Source organism: Mirounga leonina, unplaced genomic scaffold (genome assembly GCF_011800145.1).
Source record: "Mirounga leonina isolate KUSES-001 unplaced genomic scaffold, KU_Mleo_1.0 Mir_170, whole genome shotgun sequence".
Taxonomy (NCBI): Eukaryota; Metazoa; Chordata; class Mammalia; order Carnivora; family Phocidae; genus Mirounga; species Mirounga leonina.
Window position 1 is genome coordinate 31,904,920 of NW_023270433.1, and position 21,750 is coordinate 31,926,669.

The following is a 21,750-nucleotide window of genomic DNA, read 5'->3' on the forward strand; positions in this document are numbered from 1 at the left end:
CAATAGAATGCCCTTCTCAAATTAAGTATCACATGGAACCCTGATGCTGAAGACAGAATAGCTACTGGTGGAAGCGAAGGCAAGGAGCCCAGAGGCCCCCTTGCTGGCTCTAGAACATCTCTGCCAGGTCCTAGGCCCCCGAGGGGCTGAGCTTGACAACCTCCAAGCTGGTCCAACCACAAAGACTCAGCTTTGGTCAGCTGGAAAGTCCCTCTAATTAGGCCACTATTGGTACCAGGCAAGAAGATACATGACCAGAAATGAGGATAAGGGAGAATAGCAGCTAAAATGGGACAGATATGTCCATGTGATTTTTATTTGGTAGTCGCTATCAAAGTGTTCTCTGTAGGGGAGCCGAGGGAGTGTGCTGGGTGCCCAGAAGGTGGCTTATCCTGCCTCAGGTCCACAGCGCTGATCAGGAGGAGGCCTGGGCTTGAAGCATTATCCTGGGGGAAATGGTCCTTTCTAGAACACTGCTAGCTTTAATATCCCCTTTGCCTGATGAGCTGAGTTCTCCAGACTATTGAGAAAGCTCTGAACTGGGAGTCGTGAAATCCCTCCCCTAATCCTGACAGGACCGTGACAAACCCCCTCCCTCCCCTAGTCCTCGGTGTGCATCTGAAAATGAAGGTACGGGGCTGGCTAGATGAGCAATGCCCACGTGTTTGGATTTCACACATCAGTAAAAAGCTAAAGGAGCGCTGCGGGGAGGGGGGCCTGGAAGAGAAACTTAGATTAAAAAAAAAAAACCACTTTATTTTGATGGCTCCTGGGTGGCTGAGTCAGTTAAGCATCTGCCTTCAGCTCAAGTCGTGATCTTGGGGTCCTGGGATGTAGCCCCACATCGGGCTCCCTGCTCAGTGAGGAGCCTGCTTCTCTCTCTGCCCTCCCCCCACTTGTGCGCGCGTGCTCTCTCTCTCTCTCAAATAAATAAATAAAATCTTTAAAAAAAACTTCATTTTGTCACATCAGGACATTAAAAACAAAACCCATCTATCGTCTGTAATTTTATAACAGAAAAACATTTTAACATCATACAAACTAGGAAGTATCTGTAAATTAAGGATAGTTTTTAAAAGGGAATACACTTAACTTTAAGGAAAAGCTCATTATATTATTCTTACTTTTCTCATTTTACTTCACTGTGTGAGTTTTCTGTTGCTGCCCTAACAGATGACCACAGATTTCGTGGTTTACGCCACAACCACTCATCGATCGGCTCACAGCCCAGAGGCCAGAAGTCCAGGCCTTGTGTGATTGTGTTGGGTCCTCTGCTCGGGACTTCACAAGGTGTCAGCTGGGCAGGGTTCTTAACTGGAGGCTCACCTGGGGAAGAGCCAGGTCTTTTTGATTTTAGGACTGAGGCCCCCATTTCCTTGACCTGTGGCCCCCTTCATCTTCAAGCTAACAGGCACACAGAATGTATCTTATGCTTGGAATCTGATTTCACTCCCGCTACGAGCAGGAAAGATCTCTGCTTTTCCGGGCTTGTGTGATTACATGGATCACCTGGATAATTCTTTAAGGTCAGCTGATAAGAAACCTTAATGATATCTGCAAAGGTTTTGCCTGTAACATAACATATTCATGAGAGTAAGATCAAGGGGCACAGGTCATGGGGGCCAAAATTCTGCCTTCCACACCCAGCCTGGTGAAAACGGAGTCAGAGTAACATTTTGGAAATACTAGAAGATTCTTCCAGCTCAAATACTGGTTGTCAAATAGTCTCCTGTTCTTGAATTGACATTCAGAAGTTGTGTATTTGGGAGAAGGCAGGACATCATCATTATTACAGAATCTTGCCCAGACTAGGTGCCGGGGAAATGTTTGCAGAGCAAACAAGTATTCCTAAGTTCCTTGTTGCTAATATTATTTTAATGCAGCTTTGATTATAAATCTCATGGTGCTTTATTATCACTGTCATTAGTTACAGATTAGAAAACAAGCTGAAATCATTACAGGAATGTATTAAAATGGAAATAATTCAGTAAATCATGGTAGAAACAATTAAAACATGACCTGCTCTGTTCTGTCTGCTGTGTTCTGCGGAGGGTGGAGAGCGTTGCTTTCAATCAAGGAACAGGGACAATTAATAGAGGGCCCCAAGAAGCAATAAGAATTTAATCTTTCTTCTTTCCCTCCCCCCTTCCTTCCCACCTTCCGTTTTCTCTCTCTCTCTCTCTCTCTCTCTCTCTCTCTCTCTCTCTCTCTCTCGGCAAAAAAATTAGCATGGTCATTTTTTAAATTAAATTTAAATTTAAAAGTGGCATTATTTCCCAAATCCCTGCAGGCTGCAATCCAACACCCTCACTTGGCCCCTTAGCCTTCGCCCAGGGCGCTTTGCCGCCATCTGGGGGTGTCCACAGCCCGGCCCCGCCCCTCTCCCCGCTCGACCACCGTGCCCCATGTGCCGTGGCCACCTCTGCACTGTCTCACCGCTGGACAGTGGGCTCTCTGAGGCCAGCCACCACTCACACTCGTGTTTCCAGCTCTGTTGGCACCCACTGTGGGTCAGAGTCTCTCAAATGAGGATGGAGCAGCAAGTACTAACCCCCTCTGGTCCCACATTATGGTCCCTTAAGGGGAAGGGAGAGGGAGCAGAAAGGAAGAGGAGGACACAGAATGGAGAGGAAGACAAAAATAAGGAGAAAGATGTGGACGTAGAAGGAGAGGAGAGAGGGCAGATACAGGAAGACCGTCAGAGGGCTCCGTCATGCATGCGACGGATTCTTGCCGAGGCCCCTGGGTGAGCTCTGGGGGAGACCGCTGTGAAAACAGTGACAAAAATCTTTGCCTTCGGGGACTTACATTCTAGTTGGGAGGTCAATCTACAGGCAACAAGAAATAGACAAGATGATTTCAAATAATTTTAAGAACTGCCTTAGGGCGATATATAAGGTGGCATGTTAGGGTGTGACTGGGGGTGGGGGACATTTTGTATAGGGGGACAGTGATGACTTCTCTGAGGAGGTAACAGCTATGCCAAGACCTGGATGATGAGAAGGAGGGAACCCTGTCGAGAACCAAGTGAATACTGTCCCTGGCAAAGAAAACAGCAAGTGCAAAGGCCCAGAGGCAGGAAGGAAATTGCTTTCCATTTCAAGGAGCAGAAAGGAGGCTGGTGAGCTGTACTTGGTGAGCAAGGGAGAGAGTGGAGGGAAATCAGGCCAGAGTGGGAGGCAGGTTGCACCTTGTGTCTTCTTGTATCCATTATGACAGGGAAGGTTCAGACCCTGGTACCAAACCTGTAAATGATACAAAATAGTTATTATATAACCAGTTAGCCTACCACGTAGAGCCTTTGCTAGCTGCCCTGCCTAAGAGTCATCTGATTGGGGGAATTTAAGCCCCAGGCACCTTACAGTTCTCTACAACTGACAAGATGTGCCAGCCTGTAGTGATTTTCTTTTCTGTCCCCAAAGGTTATTTTTATTGCCTTACAGGACGTTAACCCGTTTTGTATCTATTTTGGCAGTCTTACCTTATTTCTTATTGTTCCATTCACTGTAAAAATCCCTGTCTCAGGTTTCCTTTTGAATCCACTTTGTCATCCTGCAGATCCCCCTATTAATGAGTTAAATAAAAGGTTGACACGTACCCACTATCGATTTTCATAAGAAGTATGTTTTTAACCTTTTGAGAATTATATTCTGCTAGGAGTTGGGCTTTAAGCGCACAGAAAGCAGGACAGTCAAAAGGACCGGTTTATGTTTTACAAAGCACCTTCCGACGGCGGCTGGGTGGTGAGCAGGCTCACCTGGGCCCCCGGGGAAGCGAGAAGCCCGGCTGGGCGCCTACCTCTGTACACGGAAGAGATGACCACATGGCTTGAATGATGGAGGTGCAGGTGGAAGTGAGTCCTAACTGACTCCCGATATTTGAGGACAATATGTCCTTGTTCATTTCCATACTGGATCGCCTGGATCTGTTTTAGGGCTCGGTTCTCCGCTCTAGGATGTGAGCGCCTGGGCAGGGGGCCGGGTCCAACTTGTGTGTTACTAAGTACCCAGCCCTGGACTGAACACAGCAGTGCATGGCAAGTGTTTGCTGAGCGAATTCTTCCCCCTAGATTCTCCTCCTCCTCCTCTTCCTTTTCTTCCTCCCCTTCTTCCTCCCCCTCCTCTTCCTTCTTTTTTTATTGTGATAAAATATGCAAAACATAAAATTTACCATTTTAACCATTTGTTAAGTGCACAAAAGAGTGGCATATAGGTACATTCACATGGCTGTGTGACCATCACCACCATCGGTCTCCAGAATGTTTCCATCCTCCCAAACTGACACTCTGTACCCATTAAACACTGACTCTCCATTCCCCTCACCCTCAGCCCCCCCAGCAGCCACCATTCTCCTTTCTGTCTCTATGAATCTGACTGCTCTAGAGGCCTCATCTAAGTGGAATCCTACAATAACTGTCCTTTTGCATCTGGCTTGTTTCACTTAGCATAATGTCATCAAGGTTCATCTGTGTTGTAGAACGTGTCAGAATTTCCTTCCTTTTTAAGGCTGAAAAATACCCCGTTGTGTGCATATGCCACATTTTGTTTATCCCTTCATCACTGTCCCCCTATACAAAAGGTGTGCAAATACCTCTTGGAGTCCCTGCTCCCGGTCCTTTGGGCTGTCTACCCAGCAGTGGAATGCCGACTCACATAGCAATCCCAGTGAACCTTTTTGAGGCCTTGTAGTACTGTTTCTTCCTGCAGCTGCATGTTGTACGTTCCCACCAGCAACGCGCCAGCATCCCAATTTCTCCACATCCTCGCCAACACTTACCATTTTGTGCTTTTTTGATGATCGCCATTCTAATGGGTGTGGATTTGTCCCCTTTTGACATGTAAATGACTCCAGGAAGGGGGAGACCCCAGAGTGAGGCATTGGGGGGCCCTTTCCTCTGTGTGCTCTGCCGGAGAGCCAGCGGTCCTGGATTGGGAAGGTGCTCAGCGGGAGGAGAGCCAGGATGGGGGGTTCCAACATCACACTCACTGAGCTTATAGCCTGGGCTGCTGGCTGGCTTAGAGAGAGGCCTCCCAAGTGGGGGAGCTGAAACCCAGCAGGTTTCCCATGAGGAAATTTGTTTGTGTGAATCCACCGTTGGGCCCCTGTCCCTGGGGAAAGCTGTTTCTAATTCGGGCTTCTCTTTCTGTCTCTTGCTCTCCAGTGTGATAATGCAAAAGGGTTGAAAGCCTTCTACGATGCAATAAAATACGGACCGAACCACTTGATGGTGTTTGGAGGAGTCTGTCCATCCGTTACGTCCATCATTGCGGAGTCCCTCCAAGGCTGGAATCTGGTGCAGGTAAGGTCCGGGTCTCACCTTTGGTTGTCTTTGGCCACCAGTCTTTTGCAGGAATGGTTCCTTGTGCAACATGGCTCCTAAGTTGCCCAGTTCAGGCCTCCCTGACTCTTCCCTGGATGAATGATTGCCCAGCCCCCCGCCACCCCACCTCCTGGCCTGACCCCCAGGCCTGTGCTGGCACGGCCCACATGGTGGGTCTCTATGAGGTAGCCCCAACACCTCCGCTGCATGTTCAGAGTCCTTCAGTGACGGCCTAGCCTGACTCTGTCACCAGTGTCCGGCCAGTCCGTCTGCCCAGTGTCCTCTGCTGTCCCTGCCACTCCCTCTGTGCCTCGGCCCCTCGCAACCACTCACCCTTCCCCAAAGGCATCTTGTAACTTCGGGCCTCTGAGCCCTGCTCTCACTGTTTCCTAATCAGATGGGCCTTTACCTACTCGCTGCCAAGCCCCCCTCCCCCACTGACGTGGTCTTGTCCACCAAGACTGCTCCCCCCCCGCCCCACACAAGCCTTTGCTGGGGCTCCTGGCCAGGGTTCACTCTTCACACTGGCTAACGTCATACACCAGCCAGCCAGGGAGTGCATGGCCTGATGTAGGTGACACTCACCAGCGTCAACTGTTGTTTTGAACGGGAGAAGAAGAGTGTGGAAAGATGAGGGGTGGCCCACGCAGTTTGATCATGTCTTTGCTTCAGCCATCCAGCCATCCAGCCATCCAACAGCTAGAATTCTGCACCTGGGATTTTGGTAGACTCTGGGGAGACAGTGCTGACAGGACAGATAGGCGCCTACCCTTCCGTGCTAGGAGGGAGGTAGGCAGTGAGCAAGTAGGCAAGTCATCATCTAAGAGCAAACACTTGTGTCATACGTGTGCCAGACTTAGAACATACCAGACACTGTTCTGAGCGCTTATTTGCATTAATGCAATCCTTATACCTGCTCTGTGCTGTAAGCGCTATATCATTCTCATTTTATAAATCAAAAGACCTGGGCACGCAGAGGCCTAGTGACTTGCTCAATGATGCTCAGCACTTAGGTAACCGAGCAGGGATTTAAACTCAGGGAGTCTTGAGCTGAGACTGTGGTAGGAAACAGCCAGGACGGAAATAAGCAGGGTGATGGGACTAGTGGTGACCTCCCCAAGGCAGTCAGGAAGGGCCTCTTGGTGGTGACATTTGAGCTGAGACCCAAAGCATGAGAAGGAGCTGGCTGGGTCGATGGAATAGTCGATGCAGATGGCCTGTGCTGGGAAAGAACTTGGCTCATTCAGGGAGTGGAGAACGGGGCAGTGGGGCGGGAGCGTGGTCAGTGGGGAGCCAGGGTGAGAATGAGGAGGCCAGCGGAGCCTGACCACAGCAGGATCTGGTTTCCCTGCAATCCTGTTGACTGAGGAGCTCACATGAGGTGCTGGGGGTAGAGCCCCGACCTCACAGCTCAGAGGGAGGCTGGAGCTACCCGTGACTGAGGTATGAGGAGGAAGGGGGTGAGGTCCCAGGGAGGGCCATGCACTCAGCCCAGGGGCAAGGAAGGCTTCCCAGAGGAGCAACGTGGGGCTGGCTGGAAAGGAGCAGAGGATGTTGGACAGCTGGAGCTGTGCAGGAGAGCATTGCTGGCAGAGGAAACGGGGTGCTCAGGAGCGGGAGGTGGGGGAGTGCGTGGGCCCGGGGAGCAGTGAGTCATTCACTGTGGCCTGAGCAGGCCACGCTGAATGTGGGTGGATACAGCAGGAGATGAGGCCCGAAGAGCAGCTCGGCATGCTATGGTGCAGAGCTAACCACGTGCCTGCGACCCAGCGCCGCTCACCTGGCTTCCAGCCCCGTGGCTCCTGCAAACAGCCGTGAGACCTTGGTCGGGTCACTCTCTCTGTGTTTGAGCTTCCTTTCCTGAAAACTGAAGAGCTCGCTCCACTCCCTAGGCAGCAGGGCCAGGCATTCCCCTGTATAGGGATTCCCCTGTAGAATCAGGGGAGGGAGAGGACTGATCTCATAGGACGGCTGTATGGATTCAGGGATGAAATTGTGATTAGAGCCAGGCCTGGCCCATCCTAAGCACTAAGTGTTCCTCGTTGTATTGTCACCCCTGCCCTGCCTCCTACTGCTTCCTGAGTTGAATACCTCGACTCCTCAGCCTTCTGGGTCTTTCTTGCCACATTGTCCCCCCCACCCCCGAGATGCCTCATTCTCCCCATGCCTAGTGTGTCACCCATCCTTGGAGACCCAGCTTAAATGCTACCTCTTCCAAGAAGCCTTTCCTTACTGTACTCTCTAAGGTAGCCCCTCTAAAAATTCTTTTTCTCACTTCCCTGCATTTACTTCTAGCAGAACATGTACATAGCCCACCCGTCGTGCCCTCTGCCTGTCCCTCTCTTAGGGCTTTGCCCCTGTGGGGGCATGTTTAGCTGGGTTGTACGCTCCGTAAGGACAGAACCTGGCCCTGAGTTCGTCTTGTTTTTCCTAGTGCTTAACACTCCACAGACATTATTCTGCGTCTGTTGAATGATCAGAGGGGTGGAGGGAGGAAGGAAGGGATGGAGGGTAGAAAGACCTGCATGCAGATGGACATTTTGCTCAGACATGGCAGGCCAAGTTCCCTGGACAGTCCCCACACAGAGAGGAATCCAGGGAGCTTCCGGACCTTTTCATAGCCTCACTTGGAATGGTTTGCTCCTCAGAATTCTCTGAGGAGCTCCAGGAGGGAGCACAACGCTGAGAACTCTGGCTTGCCGGCCAGAGCGGCCTGGCCTCAGCATGAGCATGGAAGGCCTCCAGCTTCGAGAAGTTGACAAGACAGGAGACTGGGTTATGAAGTCGGGACCGTGTTAGTTATCACTGCATAATGAATCATGCCCAAATTTAGTGGCGTGAAACAACAATAGTCATTATTGCATTATTTCCTTGGGTCAGAAATTCAGACGCAGAGAATGGCTTATGTCTGCACCATAATGTTTGGGGTCTAGCTGGAAGATTTGGAGACTGGACTCTAGCATCATCTGAGGGCTTGACTGGGGCTAGAGGATCAGCCCCCAAGCAGCTCCCTCACATGGGGGGACACATCGGTGTCTCTCCTGTAGGTCTCTCATAAGGCTGCTAGAGTGTCCTCATGGCATGATAGCTGGCTTCCCCCAAAGCGACTCATCTAGAGACCAAGGCAGAGGTGGAAAAGTCTTTTAGGACCTTGCTTCAGAAGTTGCATACTGTCATTTATGCCTTACTCTCTTCGTCATACAAATTAGCACTTATTTAGTGTGGAAGAGGACTATACAAGCTGTAGTGGGAGGTGAAAATCACTGGGGCCCATCTTGAAGGCTGACTACCACAGGAAGGAGGGATTCTGGGAAGGAGGCAGGATCGCAGGCTGCCCAGCAAAGGAAGCTCCATGCTGAGTCCCTTTTCTGTTTTGAGGAACTCCTGCTCATCCTTCAAAACCCTGGATAAGTACCTCTTCCTCTGTGATGCCTTCCCTGATCCCTTTCCTTCTGTGCCTCCCATAGCCCCAGAGTGAATTAATTGCTCCTTCCTCAACAGAGCCTGCTCTGTGAAGGCCATCTCCCACAAGCCAGTGTAAATTGGTTCTTGTGGGGAGGGAGCGAAACATCCTACTCTTTTTATGTACAAAGCACAGAGATACATACGGTACATAAGTAGATCTATAGTATCTGTGGCATTAAAATTTCGGTTTCATTAAAATGAGCGGTGCAGGGATAGGAAAACATGTCTATAAGGGCTTCTCAGGAGAGTAATGGCGAAAAGAATATTGGGAAGCGTGGTTCTACGTCATGTCTGTTGCATCCGATATTTTGTCATTAAAGGAATTACATTTTGTGGGAGATGGTTTATTCTATTTCCAGGTGTTCCCTGCTAGAATATAAGCTTCTTGGGGGGCAAGGGCCCCCCATTTTCTTTGTCCCCCAGTTCCCAGGGCCTAGCACAGGGCCTGGCACCCAGCAGGTCCTCACTGAGCGCCGAACTGACCTAAGTGCAGGGCGCAGGCTGTGGAGCCTGAAAACCCTCCGCGGCAACAATTTCTTCCCAGCGTGGACGTGACCGTGGTGAGGTGGAGGGCATGGGAGGGAACGCAGATTCTCGGCCCCCACTGCAACAGGATCACTCTGCATTGCTGCAGACAAGCACGGCCCACCACTACCCTAGACATCTGCTGGGGGACTGCATAAGGTCAAGGGCTCCAGCTGCACACTGATGGGGCCGCCAAGGGGCAGGGAACTGGATGGTGCCTGGCAGTTTGGAGAGCTCTGGGGACCTTGGAGGCAGAATCACAGGATGAGCCCAGGAGAGTAGACTTCTCCCAGCTTGTGGAGCCAGCCGAGGAAAGTGGAGCAACAAAGATCAGGATCTTGATCGGAAGTAGCCTTGGAGCTTCTGCCTCCCTCCACGTTCTGGGAAAGTAGACTCTGGGGACCTCCCGGCCCCCTCCCCACCTCTGAGAGGCTGAGCTGGCTTTAGAGATGGTGGAGGGGCTGGAGGAGTGGGCCTACATTCACTCAAGGGATTCAGTAATCCCTTAACTTATTCAAAACTGGGCTCCCAAACAGAGTTTCGCAAATGGGAAAATGCATGTAATTTGTGTAATTGAAAAGGAGCTCTGACTGCCCTTTGGGGGAACAATGCTTGCTGGACAGCCTGGAATGTGTAATCAGTTGTTTCTGTTCCCTGGTGCTACAAAAATAGGGATTCGCGCGACGGAGGGGTGAAAATTCAGCCTGGTGCCAAAATCGGTTAAATTTAACTTTTGCCTTTTGCCGGGCTTCTTGATTCCTGGTTGCTGCGTCGAGAGGCTAATATTGTTTAAGTCATGATGTGAGTCACTCGGCCACTGGGGAGCGTCAGCTCAGCCAGCTAGATGCGAGGACCTTCTTAGAGTCCAGGCTCTGTCCCTCCCTGACCTGGTCAGACGCCGCCCTGGGGGAGCTCAGAGCTGGGCCTCCCTGGCAGGGACCTATCAGGACACAGGCTGGGAGGCGTCTGGGAAGGGCCAGGGTCTGGCCCTGGGAGACAGCATGTTCAGACTGGAGGACACGCAGGAGTCTTCGCCTCCAGAGCTGCATGGTTCTGTGAGAGATGTTGCTGGTTCTCAGTGGTATAGGTGGGGAGATGGGGGAGCAATGGCTGAAGTTAGTGGGGAGCAGAGCTTCCACTCCCTGCAAGCAAGCCCTTATTGCTGAAGGTATCCAGAATGGGGCAGGCTGCCTGGCTGTGAATGAGGGGGTTCCCTGTTGCCTGAAGTTGCCCGAACATTCCAATCTCATCCAGGCCTGCTGCTGGGGAGATCTAATACAGAGAGTGAGCATAGACCAGGTTCCAGGCTCTCAAACTATATTGTAAGAGTCACTTCTGGGGGCTGGGGATGGGCTTGTGTTAATGCAAATTCCTGGGCTCCACTCAGCGGGTCCAGGCTAAGGGATTCAGCAAATGCCTCAAGGGCTGTAGATCCACTTGTTGCCCCAGCTGCCATTGCAGTGCCTAAGCTCAGGAGACTTAGATGCAATTAATTCTTGGAGTCTTGCAAGACCGGGCACGTTCACCTCCCACACCCTGCGACTCTACGGCCTGGGACCCCAGGGACTCTAAGGAGTGCTCCTGGTCTCCAGAACTTCGGGGTATGCTGCCCCTGTTGGGAAGAAGCAGGGCAAATATCCCAGGGCTGCCAGGATGAAGCCCACAGTCCCAAGTGTGGTCAGAGGTTGCTGTCACCCTGCCCTGCTTCCTCATGTCCCTGGCCCCAGACAGAGTTCTCTCCACCCAGCAGGACTGTGCTCGTTCCTTCTGGTGCAGTTTGCTGCCCCTTTTCCTGTGAAGTCCCCCATTCCTTGTGCTGTGCCATCCCCCCCCCAGCCCCCCCACCCCCCGCCACGGCATGTGCTGCCCTGTGCCTGGGTCCGTCTTGGCTTGGAGCTGCTTGAGGCCGGGGTCTGCTCTCATTCAGCCTCGTGCCCCCAGCTTGACGCCGGCCTGGCTCCCGTGCTGAGGGGTACTGGGGGAGTACTTGCTGACAGAGGCCTGGACGCCTGCCTTCTAGGCCTCAGTCTCCTCCTGAAAGAGGAGGGCAGATCATCAGAGCCTGCCAGACATGAAGGGACCCAGAGTGGTTCTCCACCTGCAGCCCCTTGGTAAATGAAAGGGGAGGGAGACCCTAAACGGCCTCCAGCTCGGCCCCAGCCCACATCTCCTGTCTCTGGACCCCATGTTGTTCTTTAACTTTTATGAAGACCCCCTCAGGATCCTGTCCTCAGCGTTCTGAAGGGGGTTTGCTTTTGACCCTACCTTGCGCTTTCCCCAAGCAGTTCTGCTGGCCTGCCCCCAACCTAGGCTGTCCTTCTGCGAACCTGGGGCCTGGGGAAGAGGCAGGAGAATTTGGAGGCGAGTCGGGGGGTGGGGGGCGGGAATGAAGGCAGGGCAGCTGAAGCCAGAGATGCTGGCAGAGCCTGGGGAAGGTACAAGAGATGCATCGAGAGGGGGTTGACCTCCTCAGAGACCAGGACAAAATTCCTTCCTTCTTGGGAGCTAGGTGATAGCTGCCTCAGCTGGCAGACAGAAATAGTCTCGCTGATGAAAATAAAGGCAGATTCCTGAAGGGATAAAGGGCTGCTCGCAGGAAAACGCAAACACTATTTCGTCAAGAACCGTATCCCGCAGAGCCCGTCCCTTCAAAGGTAGCGCAGCAGATATTAAATTGTAGATGTGTTTGTGCTGGCACCTTCCCAGCCTCCCTCGGCAGCCCATCCTGCGCCGCGGTGCTCCCTCCAGGACTGGGGGGGGGGGGGTCGGTTCAGCTTGTGTGATGGGGCTGAATCCATGGGGACGCTCCTGCCAGGGAGCGGAGGGAAGCAGGTCATGCAGACAGGGGAATGTTGACTCTGTTTGTTGAAGTGTTGGCAACTATGGCCCAGAACATTTAGGACTTGATTTCTGCAAAATCTAAGTCATGCTTGGTTTTGACATTTAAAAAACCAAATCAGTGAAACCCCCCCAATCAAGCCCTTTGCTATTTACTGAATTCTGGCATAGTTCTAAACTGTGGGTCAATGCCATTTGCATCCTAGGAACAGGAATTTTGTCATCTGATTTGATTGTCTCAAGTGATTATCGTATTAAAGCTGTAGGTTGCCTGAGAAATCAAAGGGTTGTTTTTGTTTGTTGTTGTTGTTTACTTAGCTGTGGGTTGTGGAATTTGAGATAGATTCATAGAAGGCCACAGCTGGTAGGGTCTTGGCAAGCATCGGATCCAGTGTCCCCATTATACAGACTGGGAAACAGAGGCCCAACATGGAGAGGACCTTGCTCTACAGTTCTCACAGTAACAGCAGAACTGGGTCCCATAGCTCACCCTCCAGTGCTCTGCAGTCTCCACCAAAATATGGTTTGATTTTTCTCTCTCTCAGCCTTGCTTTCCTCTTATGTACAATGGGACCAGCCTCTCGTGTTTCATGCCTTGTGAGAATCACTGAAGGCTTTCCCTTTTAAATGAAAGCACTTCTATAGACTACAGAACAGTAGTGACCGTTGCAGTGACAGGGACTTCTCCACCAGAAGCAGATCTCCAATTACGGCTCAGAGTTTTAAATCACCCCATTTTGCATCAACAACCAAGGTGGTTTACTCTGGCCCCAAAGACCCTGAAAGCAAAGCATCCTGGGCAGGATGGGGGCTCTTTAGCAAGACACTCAGGCTGTACACGGCCCCCACTTCTCAGCCCCCGGGAGTCAAAACCCACCCAGCCGGAATCCTGCTTCCGCCCAGCCCACACACGGGGCGGCCACACCCAGGGGTGGCTGGGTGGCCAGGCCGTGGACCTGATGGAGACCATTCAGGAGGTGCGGTGTGACTGAGCACGGCGGGAAACCCTTCCTGTGGCTGCTCTCTAAGAAAGACAGCAGAGGCCAAGAATCCAGGCCCGGCTGGAGCCATTTCTTGGCGCTGGTCTCCAGAGGGGCCTTTTAGTGTATTAATAATCTATGAGATGCTTCCACCTTCTGGATTCATAAGAAAGAAAAGAAGGTGGTGCGAGAGAGGGAGAAGGGGTATTAAGGGCACGCACCGTGGGCCAAGCAGAGACTATGGGTGGGCCTCCCTGATGGTGTCACTGGGTGCCTGGTGCGGGGAAGTCCAGTCCTGAGAGCGGGCTGAATGTCATGTGTGTGGTCAGGAAAGGTTGGTAGTTTTTGGTGTGGATACAAATGGATCGGAGGAAATAGGAACCCTCTCCAGGGATCCGGGTAGGACCCGCTGATCCTCTGCAGGGAATGAGGGGGTCTGTTCTCGTTCATGTATTCCCTCGCTGACCCGTGCTCACAGGTATTTATTCATTCCCTCACTCAAGCGGTACGATGTCTGCTGTATACTCACCCAGGCTCTCGCAGACTGCTGTTCCTCCCACTGCCCAGCACTGCCACCCCAGGGCAGGTGGACACGGCGGAGAGGCAGTTTGGTGGAGCAGCTAGAACAGAGGTCTTGAACCCAGATGCTCTGGGTGGTCGTCCGTCCTGTGTCTCTCCTTGCCCAGAACCGGCTTGGGCAAATCAGCAGCCTCCTCGAGCATCACTGAGCATCACTTGCGAAATGGGCGAAGTCTGCCCTTCTCCAGGGACTGTTGAGAGCATCCGACAGGACAGGGTCATGGAGCAGGGTAGAAGCACTCTGCAGACTGTAAAGCCCTCGACAGACTAAGGTTAATATTAACCGTTACCAGTGCTTTCGCCGTCTGAGGCGCCGCCAGGCCCCAGCCAGGGAATTCCTTGAAGATTTATGTCTCCATTTGCCTCCAGATTCAAAGTCGTGTGGATGAAATGAACTATCACAGACCATGAAGGCGATTCAGAAGAGTGAAATTAAAACAGAGAACCTGCCAGAGAGGCAAAACAAGCCCAGGGCAGCTAGAAGAGGCACAGCTGCTCTTTTGGGCTGAGTTTTCACAGAAGCAGAGGCAAAGAAGGGCATGGTGCTATCGAGCGAGCGCATGGCGGTTCCCAATCTATTCCTGCCAACGACCCAACCCATATCCTTCCTGTCCGGCTGGCAAAAGATTCAATTCAAGGTTCTGACCCCCATTTTTAATTCAAGACCATGGTATCTAAAGCAATATCGGTTCCCGGCGTGTGAGCCCAATGGCCACATTGCTGATGCGTCTTTCTCTGCCTCAACCCCTTTCTGGAAATATGCGGGGTGTAAATAATTCATTCTAAATAAATAAATCACTCACACTACTTATGGTTCAGCTCATGCTGCTCTTAAGCAGCACAACCGCAGATTACATGGAGTTGAGTCGGGAATTACAAGTTGAGACTGGGAAGACCCAGAGAGGGAACCGGGCAAGTAACTCCCTGCAGGAGGACAGACTTGTCAAACGGTGTGACAGCAACCTCAGAGGGTGAGAGGATGGAGATAATGTGGACAGGAAACGCGGAGCAGGAGAGTCTCAGGCACACGGGGCCAAGTTGGTCAGCCTGGCCAGGCTCTGTCCTACTTCTGGGAGCCTGGGCCTCGGGCACGTCAGCTTCTGGTGACTCTGACGCACAGCGGGCGGGAGGCCCTGCTGGAGGGGGGCGAGCCACCCTCAGGTGGACACTGGGCCGCGCCTGGTGGGCATGCTGAGAGGGGATTAGGGCACCAGATGAGGGGGTTGGACTCCGCACTGTTGCCCACGTGTACCTGGCCGTAGGACTCATGGGGGGAGGGGGAGGAGTGGGGACAGGGCACGGGCTTGCTTAATTAAGAGTCAGATTCCCAGGTCCACTGATCACATCCTAGGGAGGACGCCTGAGAGGCTGATTTTTAACAAGCACCTTGGATAGTTCTGATCACCAGGGGACTTGGGGAAATACTGGCCTAGAGATGCTCTAAAGCCATACGGTCCAAGGACCAGCAGCAACACCTGGGAGCGTGTCAGAAGGGCAGACCCCTAGGTCCCACCCCACACCTACTGACCTTGAATCTGAATTTTGACAAGATCCTAGATGATTCTTGCTGATTTAAGGTGCCTGGGGTCTCTGAAGGCAGGCGTGTCAGCTGAGGCAGAAGGGTTTGAGGGTAGGTATTGAGACCCTGGAGGGGACATACGGGAAATACCTACAAGTGAGCCCCTGAATCTACTTGCAGAATGTCAGGGACAAAAGCAGGTGCAATCAATATTTCGCCACTTTGGACATGCCTGCAGTCAGCATCACGGACCTCAAAGACTCTTGTCAAACTGCGGTGTGGACAGAGCGTGTCCTGCTTGAGCCTCGATCTGACACACCAGCCTGAGAGTCCTTTCAGCCAGCAAGGCCCTTGACCACATAGTGGCCAGGAGCACACAGAGGGGACCTGTGGCTCCCAGTAAGGAGCAGTGGAAAGGGCACGGGGTCAGGGTGAGGGGACCTGGCTTCCCATCCTGACCCTGCCATCTCCCAGCTGAGCGGCCTTGCACAAACCACTTCCTTCGCTGGAGCCTGAGCACTCTCATCCATAACAGTTCCGCTTTCCTCCTAGGACTGTGCTAATGCTTGCGTGAGGTGGGCCCTGAGGGGCTTGGTGGCTGCTGGCAGGAGCTCTGGGACAAAAGCACAGGGTTTGTGTCATGGCATGGCGCCGACTGCCCTTTGTTCATCCCATTCCGTAAGATTGTGCCCAGAGGCCCAGAGGGGCTAATGTGCTTGGTCAACTTGTAATAAGGACCATCTCTTGGGCTTGGAGTCACATGGGCTGGGGCTCACATCCAGGCTCTGGCACCTACTAGTTGGCGACCTAGGGCAAGTCACTTAGCCTCTACCAGTCTCGGTTCCTCATCTGTGACATGGCAATGGAATGGCAAACCCTGGGCTGGTTATGGGATGAGATGAGACACTCAGGGTTCCTGGTACCATGCAGTGCACTCCACCTCCCTCCTCTTCAAGGACCAAGGTGGCCTTCTGGTCTACCTTCCAGGAAGAGGGGGGGGCGGTCCTGGGATCTGGGATCAGCTCTCTGGGACTAGCTGTGTGGCTTCTGCGCATCCCTTGCCCTCTCTGGGCCTTCTACTATAAAGGTGAAGGGTTGGGCCAGCTGATGATGCCATGTCATTATTCCCGAAACCTTGGAGCTCAAAGTCATCAGCACCTGCCTTAAACCTCTTGTCTTCCCTCTTGTGCCTTGCATGTAATTCCCTCCTCTAGGGGCTCCTGGGTTGGGCCTGGGATCCCGGGGTTCTGGGATTGAGCCCCGTGTCGGGCTCCATGCTCAGCAGAGAGTCTGCTTCTCCCTCTCCCTCTGCCCCTACCCCTGCTTGTGTTTTCTCTTTCTCCCTCTCAAGTAAATAAATAAAATCTTTTTAAAAAAATAGAATGAGGAAAATAAGATGCAAAGATCAAAGAGACTTGCCTTGCTTCCTGCTGTGAACAGATCTGAGGCTGTGGGAGTGGGATCTCTGGAGGCCACATAGGCTCCCTCTGTGTCCCTGGGATCCCCCTCTAGTCTACCTCGGTGAGGAGGCTCCTGCCTGGTAGCAAATGACCACCCAGGCTGGCTGGAACTCAGTGCAGACCTGTGTTCTCCCTGTAAATCCTTCATCTCTCTCTCTCTCTCTCTCTCTCCTCTCTCTCTCTCTCTCACACACACGCGCACACACACACACACCACTTTTAAACCTATTCCTTGTCCAGTAACTTGTGTATAAAAAATAAATGGTTCCTTTGAACTCAAAAACTAGATGACTGGTTGTTGGTGAAGATCAGTAACTATGCTAAGTATTTCAAGCATATAGTACTTAGAGTTCTACTCTGGTTGGTTTTTATAATGAATGGGTTGCTTTTTTTTTTTTTTTTTAATAGAACCTGGCCTACTTTAGTGTTGAATTATACAAAAGACTTTCGCTTTGGCTCTGTTTACCAAGAAAATTAAATAATTTATTATTTACCTGATGCAGAGACTGAGCTTTATAAAGTGGGAAGCGCTCAACCTAAGACAAACAATCCTGGGTTAGATGATTATTGAGACGTTATGCCCAGATGCCAACACAAGCATAGTGTTCTCGGATTTCCCCCAGGTTCCCACACGAGCTGCCATATAACACTGTCCTGGTTGCTTCTGAGATGGAATGTGGGCTTTGCATGTACTGGGAATGGCGCCCTTGTTCTTTCTGAGTGTCTTCTGAAACTCCAGGCCTGTTGCTAGAGTCATGGGGACATGGACCAGCCCTGGTCCAGCCCAGCAGCCCCCACTAGCAAAAAGGAATCTTTCCTGAATTCCCAGGTCGATCACCACTTCTTTGGGAAGCCTTTCCAGCCAGATCACGGCCTCCAGTGGACACATCTGTAACACCTATCTCCCTGCCTTGTCATCGAAGGTTCAATTTTCTGTTCAGTGTAGAGCTTACTTGGTAATTATCAGTCCCCTCCGTCAGGGGCAGCTTGGGGGGTGGGGGGTGGGACCGCATCTCCCTTGTTGGCAGTTGGAACCCCAGAGCCCAACATATGGCCTGGAATCTAGGAGAACCTCCAGGAATCTTTGTTTTTGTTTGGTTTGGGGGTTCTGTCTTTCTGTCTCTCCTTTTTATGCAAGTAGCATTATGAATTCATGGATCTTTAAAAAATACATTAAATGGGCTGTATTCCAGTCAGTCACAGACATTATTTTTTAACACAGTATTGTGCTGCTCTACTTAATATTTCTAACTTTCCTCTAAATTTTCTTCCAATTTTTTGGAAAATGTTCAAGCCTGCAAAAATTAAAAGAAAGTGCAGTGAATATCCCATCCCCTTTGCGTAGGGACACCAGTTGTCTATGTTTTGCCATGTTGGTCTTCCTCTCCCTCTCTTTCCTCTGCCTCCCCTGCCACTCATTTTGTTGTTGAAGCCCTTGACAATAGTTTGCAGACGTAACGACACTTCACCACTAAATATGTCAGCATGAATCTCCTAAGAACAATTATATCCTCTTATATCACCATAATATAATGATCACACCTAAAAAATGAACTGTGATACGATAATCTTACCTATTATGTGGCCCATATTCAGATTTCCCCTTGTCCCCAGAATGTTCTTATTGCCATTTATTTGGGGGTGGGAGAGACCAATCAGGTAGCATGCAGTCTAAGTCCCATCACGTGCTTAGTCTCCTTGAATCTACTACTTTTAATCTCCTACTTTTTTTTTTGGCTTTTGGGACATTGACCTTTCTAAAAGGCCCAAGCCAGTTGTTTTAGAAAATGTTCCCAAATCCCAAATCTGGATTTGTATGATCATTTCTTCACAGCTAGATTCCAGTTAAACAGTTTTGGCCAGAATGCTACCTTTTTTATATACCATGTTCTTCCCGCCGCTTTGAGTCAGGAGACCCACCTTTGAACCATTCTCAGTGATGCTAAATTCGATCCCTTGACTAAGGTGGCATCTGCTAGATTTATTGTAAAGATACCTCCTCCCCTTAAGTAATTTGTGGGGTGAAACTTTGAGGCTGATGTCCTGGTTCCCCATAATCTTTTACCAGATGGTTTGAGCATCAGTTGATGGTCCTGGCTGAGCCATGTTACATCGGGGCTGCAAGATGGCCATTTTCTGACCCGACTCCCTACCCCGGCACTGAAGCTGGCATTCTTCTCTACAGAAGAGCATTCCCTTCTTTGATGCTTTCTTTCCCTCCTGCCCCCTTCTCCCCTCTTTTGCCTTTTCCTCCATTTGTCTGGTCACTTAATATTTTATCTGCCTTAGCTTTGGAACCAGCCATTTCTCCAAGCATTCCTGATTCTTTCTGCTGGGGCATCATTTTTAGGAACCAAGATCTGGGGGCTAGCTCTGCTCGTTGCTCCTGAGGTTCACTGCTTCTAGGTTTTTCTTTTTTCCAGTGGACTGAACTAGAAAATATACTTCTTAATGTTTTAAACAAAAACATTTAAATTTGAATATGACTACAAGGAGATAATCACACCCATCTAGGACATTTTACAAGCCACCTGGCCTGGATTCTTCAGGAAGGTTAATGTTGTGGAAAACAACAAGTACAACAACAGAAAGGCCAGGGACTGTTCTTAGATGAAAAGAGGTTATAAAAATATAGCAGCCAAATGGGAGGCACGAATGCTGATTAGATCCTGGTTTTTAACAACTGAAAGGGCATTTTGGGGAAATTGAAGAAGTCAGGGTGGACTAACCATTGGATGGTACTGAATTGCTCTTCATTCTCATAAACATGATAATGACACTGTAATAATACCATAGGGGAATGTTCTTAGGGGGTGCATTCTGGACTGATGGGAGTGAAGTGTCAAAGTTTATAATTTCAAATGCGTCAGAAACAAAAACGTATGTGTGTGCATCTCTGTGTATGTGTGTATACATGTGTATGTATATGTGTATTTATAGAGAGAGGAAAGCAGATGGGGAAAATACATGGTGAGGGGTACATGGTGTTCACTGTACTGTTCTTTCAACCTTTTTGTAGGTTTGAATAGTTTCACAGTCAAAAGCTGTGAGTGTGTATGTGTGGGTGGGGTGGGGGGTAGAAGGACATTAGATGTCTCCTAGTTGGACAGCGAAGATGTATCCAGAAGTCTCTTCACAAATTTTTCTCTGTGTGATTGATATACTTGTAAGTGCCTTTGTTTTCAGTTCTTAGGGATTGGTTTCTTTCTTTTAGTTAATTTTATTAATTTTATTTTTAAAACCTCTACAACTTTTAGATGATTCCACAGTAAAAAGTATGCAATAAGTAGAGAATTTCAGGACCCCATACAGCTTCCCTCTGTTCTGTTCCATGCCCTTCCTGTAGATAGCCATTTTTCATTTATCCCTCCAGTGTTTCTCATTCCAAATATACATAAATGTGTGTTTTTAGTCCTCTTCCTCTTTCTTACGCAAAAGGGAGCATACCGCATATGCTGTCCTGCACTTTGCTTTTTTTCCCTTAATTTTCCCAGAGCTGTCTGTTTTGTCAGTCTATAAAGACATTCCTTATTTTTTTTTACAGCTACATAGCATTCTCGATGTGGATGGACTATAGTTTGGACAGCCAGTCCTCTATCAATGGACATTTGTGTTGTTTCCGGTCTGTTGGAATAACCTGGGCCACGTTGTCATATGCGTGCCTGTGTGAATTGGGGATGAATTCCTGGAAGGGGGATTTGTGGGTCAAGGGAATGCATTTGTAATTTTTCTATAAAATAAGTATTTCCTGAATGAGTGAGAAAACTAATGAAAGAACTTGATTAAGAAGAGCAGAAAGAAAAAGGCTGATATCCAAATGGAGACATAAAACAATTAGACTGAGTGTCTTGAAAGAGGCTGGTTTCAGGCCCCTCTCACAAAATCTCTAAGTGAAGCAGTGTTCATTCCCTCACCGAAAGAATGAATTCCTCCTTGGTCTGTAAATCAAACACAGAATTGCAAAGTCATGAAAGGGTAGAGCTGGAATAAAAAGCCACCCAGTGCTATCTCCTTTATTTTAACAGTTAAACAAGGAACCCCAGGCCCCGAAAGAGGAGGGGGCTGGGAGAAAGGTGGAGAAGAAACCCCACATTCAGCTCAGTTCCATCCAATGCAGTAAGCAGTACATGAAATATCTGCTTTAGAATAAAGCGTACTTGTTTGTAGGTTCTACCAAGAGTCAAATGTGAAATTGCATTACCATGAGCCCTTGAGATAATACATAGAGAGCACAGGGGTTCAGACCCCTGAGTGCTTTCTGTCGTAACGACATCGCCTTTCACAGAACTGTCTTAGTGTAAATGGATTTTGTTCACATCTTTTGTGTTATTCTAGGGCATTCAAATGTAGTCATGATGATAAATCAGATCGGGTGGAGGCTTGAGCTGTGTGCGTTCTGGCCGGTGATGTGGGTGGTCATGTTTGCTGAGGAGAGTCTGAGATTACATAATCCTGGTGTTGGTGGCATTCTGATTTGATTCTGAGCAGGCAGCATGGAGCAACAAATGAGGTTAGCCCAGCCCAGCTGTGGACTCGGGCTGTGAGCCTGGGCAAGTCCCTTGTCTGCTCTGGTCCCCCGTGTGTAAAACCAGGAGTTGGACCAGTTCAGGATGGCAGATAAATGAATGACGTTGGTGCCCTCACCTCCCCGTCCTGTGCTAATGGCAGGCGTGACTAACTGATCCCCTCACGCTCTTCACTGACTTAGGCCACGTCTCTGGCCGCCACAGTCAACCTGCTCGTGACGTCACATAGGCTCGAGCCTATTTACCGTCTCTGGCGTGGATGGTGACTTAGGATTACCAGATAGGATCCAGGTGCCCAGTTAAAGTTAAATTTCAGGCAAATAAAGAATAATCTTTTAGCACAAGTATGTCCCCAGTATTGCTAACTATGGCAACCCTCTTAGGCCATTTCTACTTGTGCAGTTATGTATCTTTTTTGAATGTAATTCATTTCTTTCATTGGAGAGGTCTGTCTACCCCCTTTGTGGCGCTTCTGATGGTGCTCCCTCTCCAGTGCCCAGATAAGAGCCTAGCTCATTCTGTATTGTTTAAATTCATA

General features: G+C 50.1%; 1 protein-coding gene across 1 annotated transcript in view; it reads left to right on the forward strand.

Moving 5' to 3' along the window:
- Nucleotides 1–5,120: 5,120 nt before the first annotated feature.
- The window catches only part of GABBR2 (gamma-aminobutyric acid type B receptor subunit 2), a 233,141-nt gene continuing 216,511 nt past the window's right edge, over nt 5,121–21,750 (forward strand). Inside the window, exon 1 of the mRNA XM_035016224.1 lies at nt 5,121–5,299. Within this exon, the coding sequence (XP_034872115.1) occupies nt 5,225–5,299 (75 nt within the window). The 5' untranslated portion in view covers nt 5,121–5,224. The remainder of the gene's footprint in view (nt 5,300–21,750) is intronic.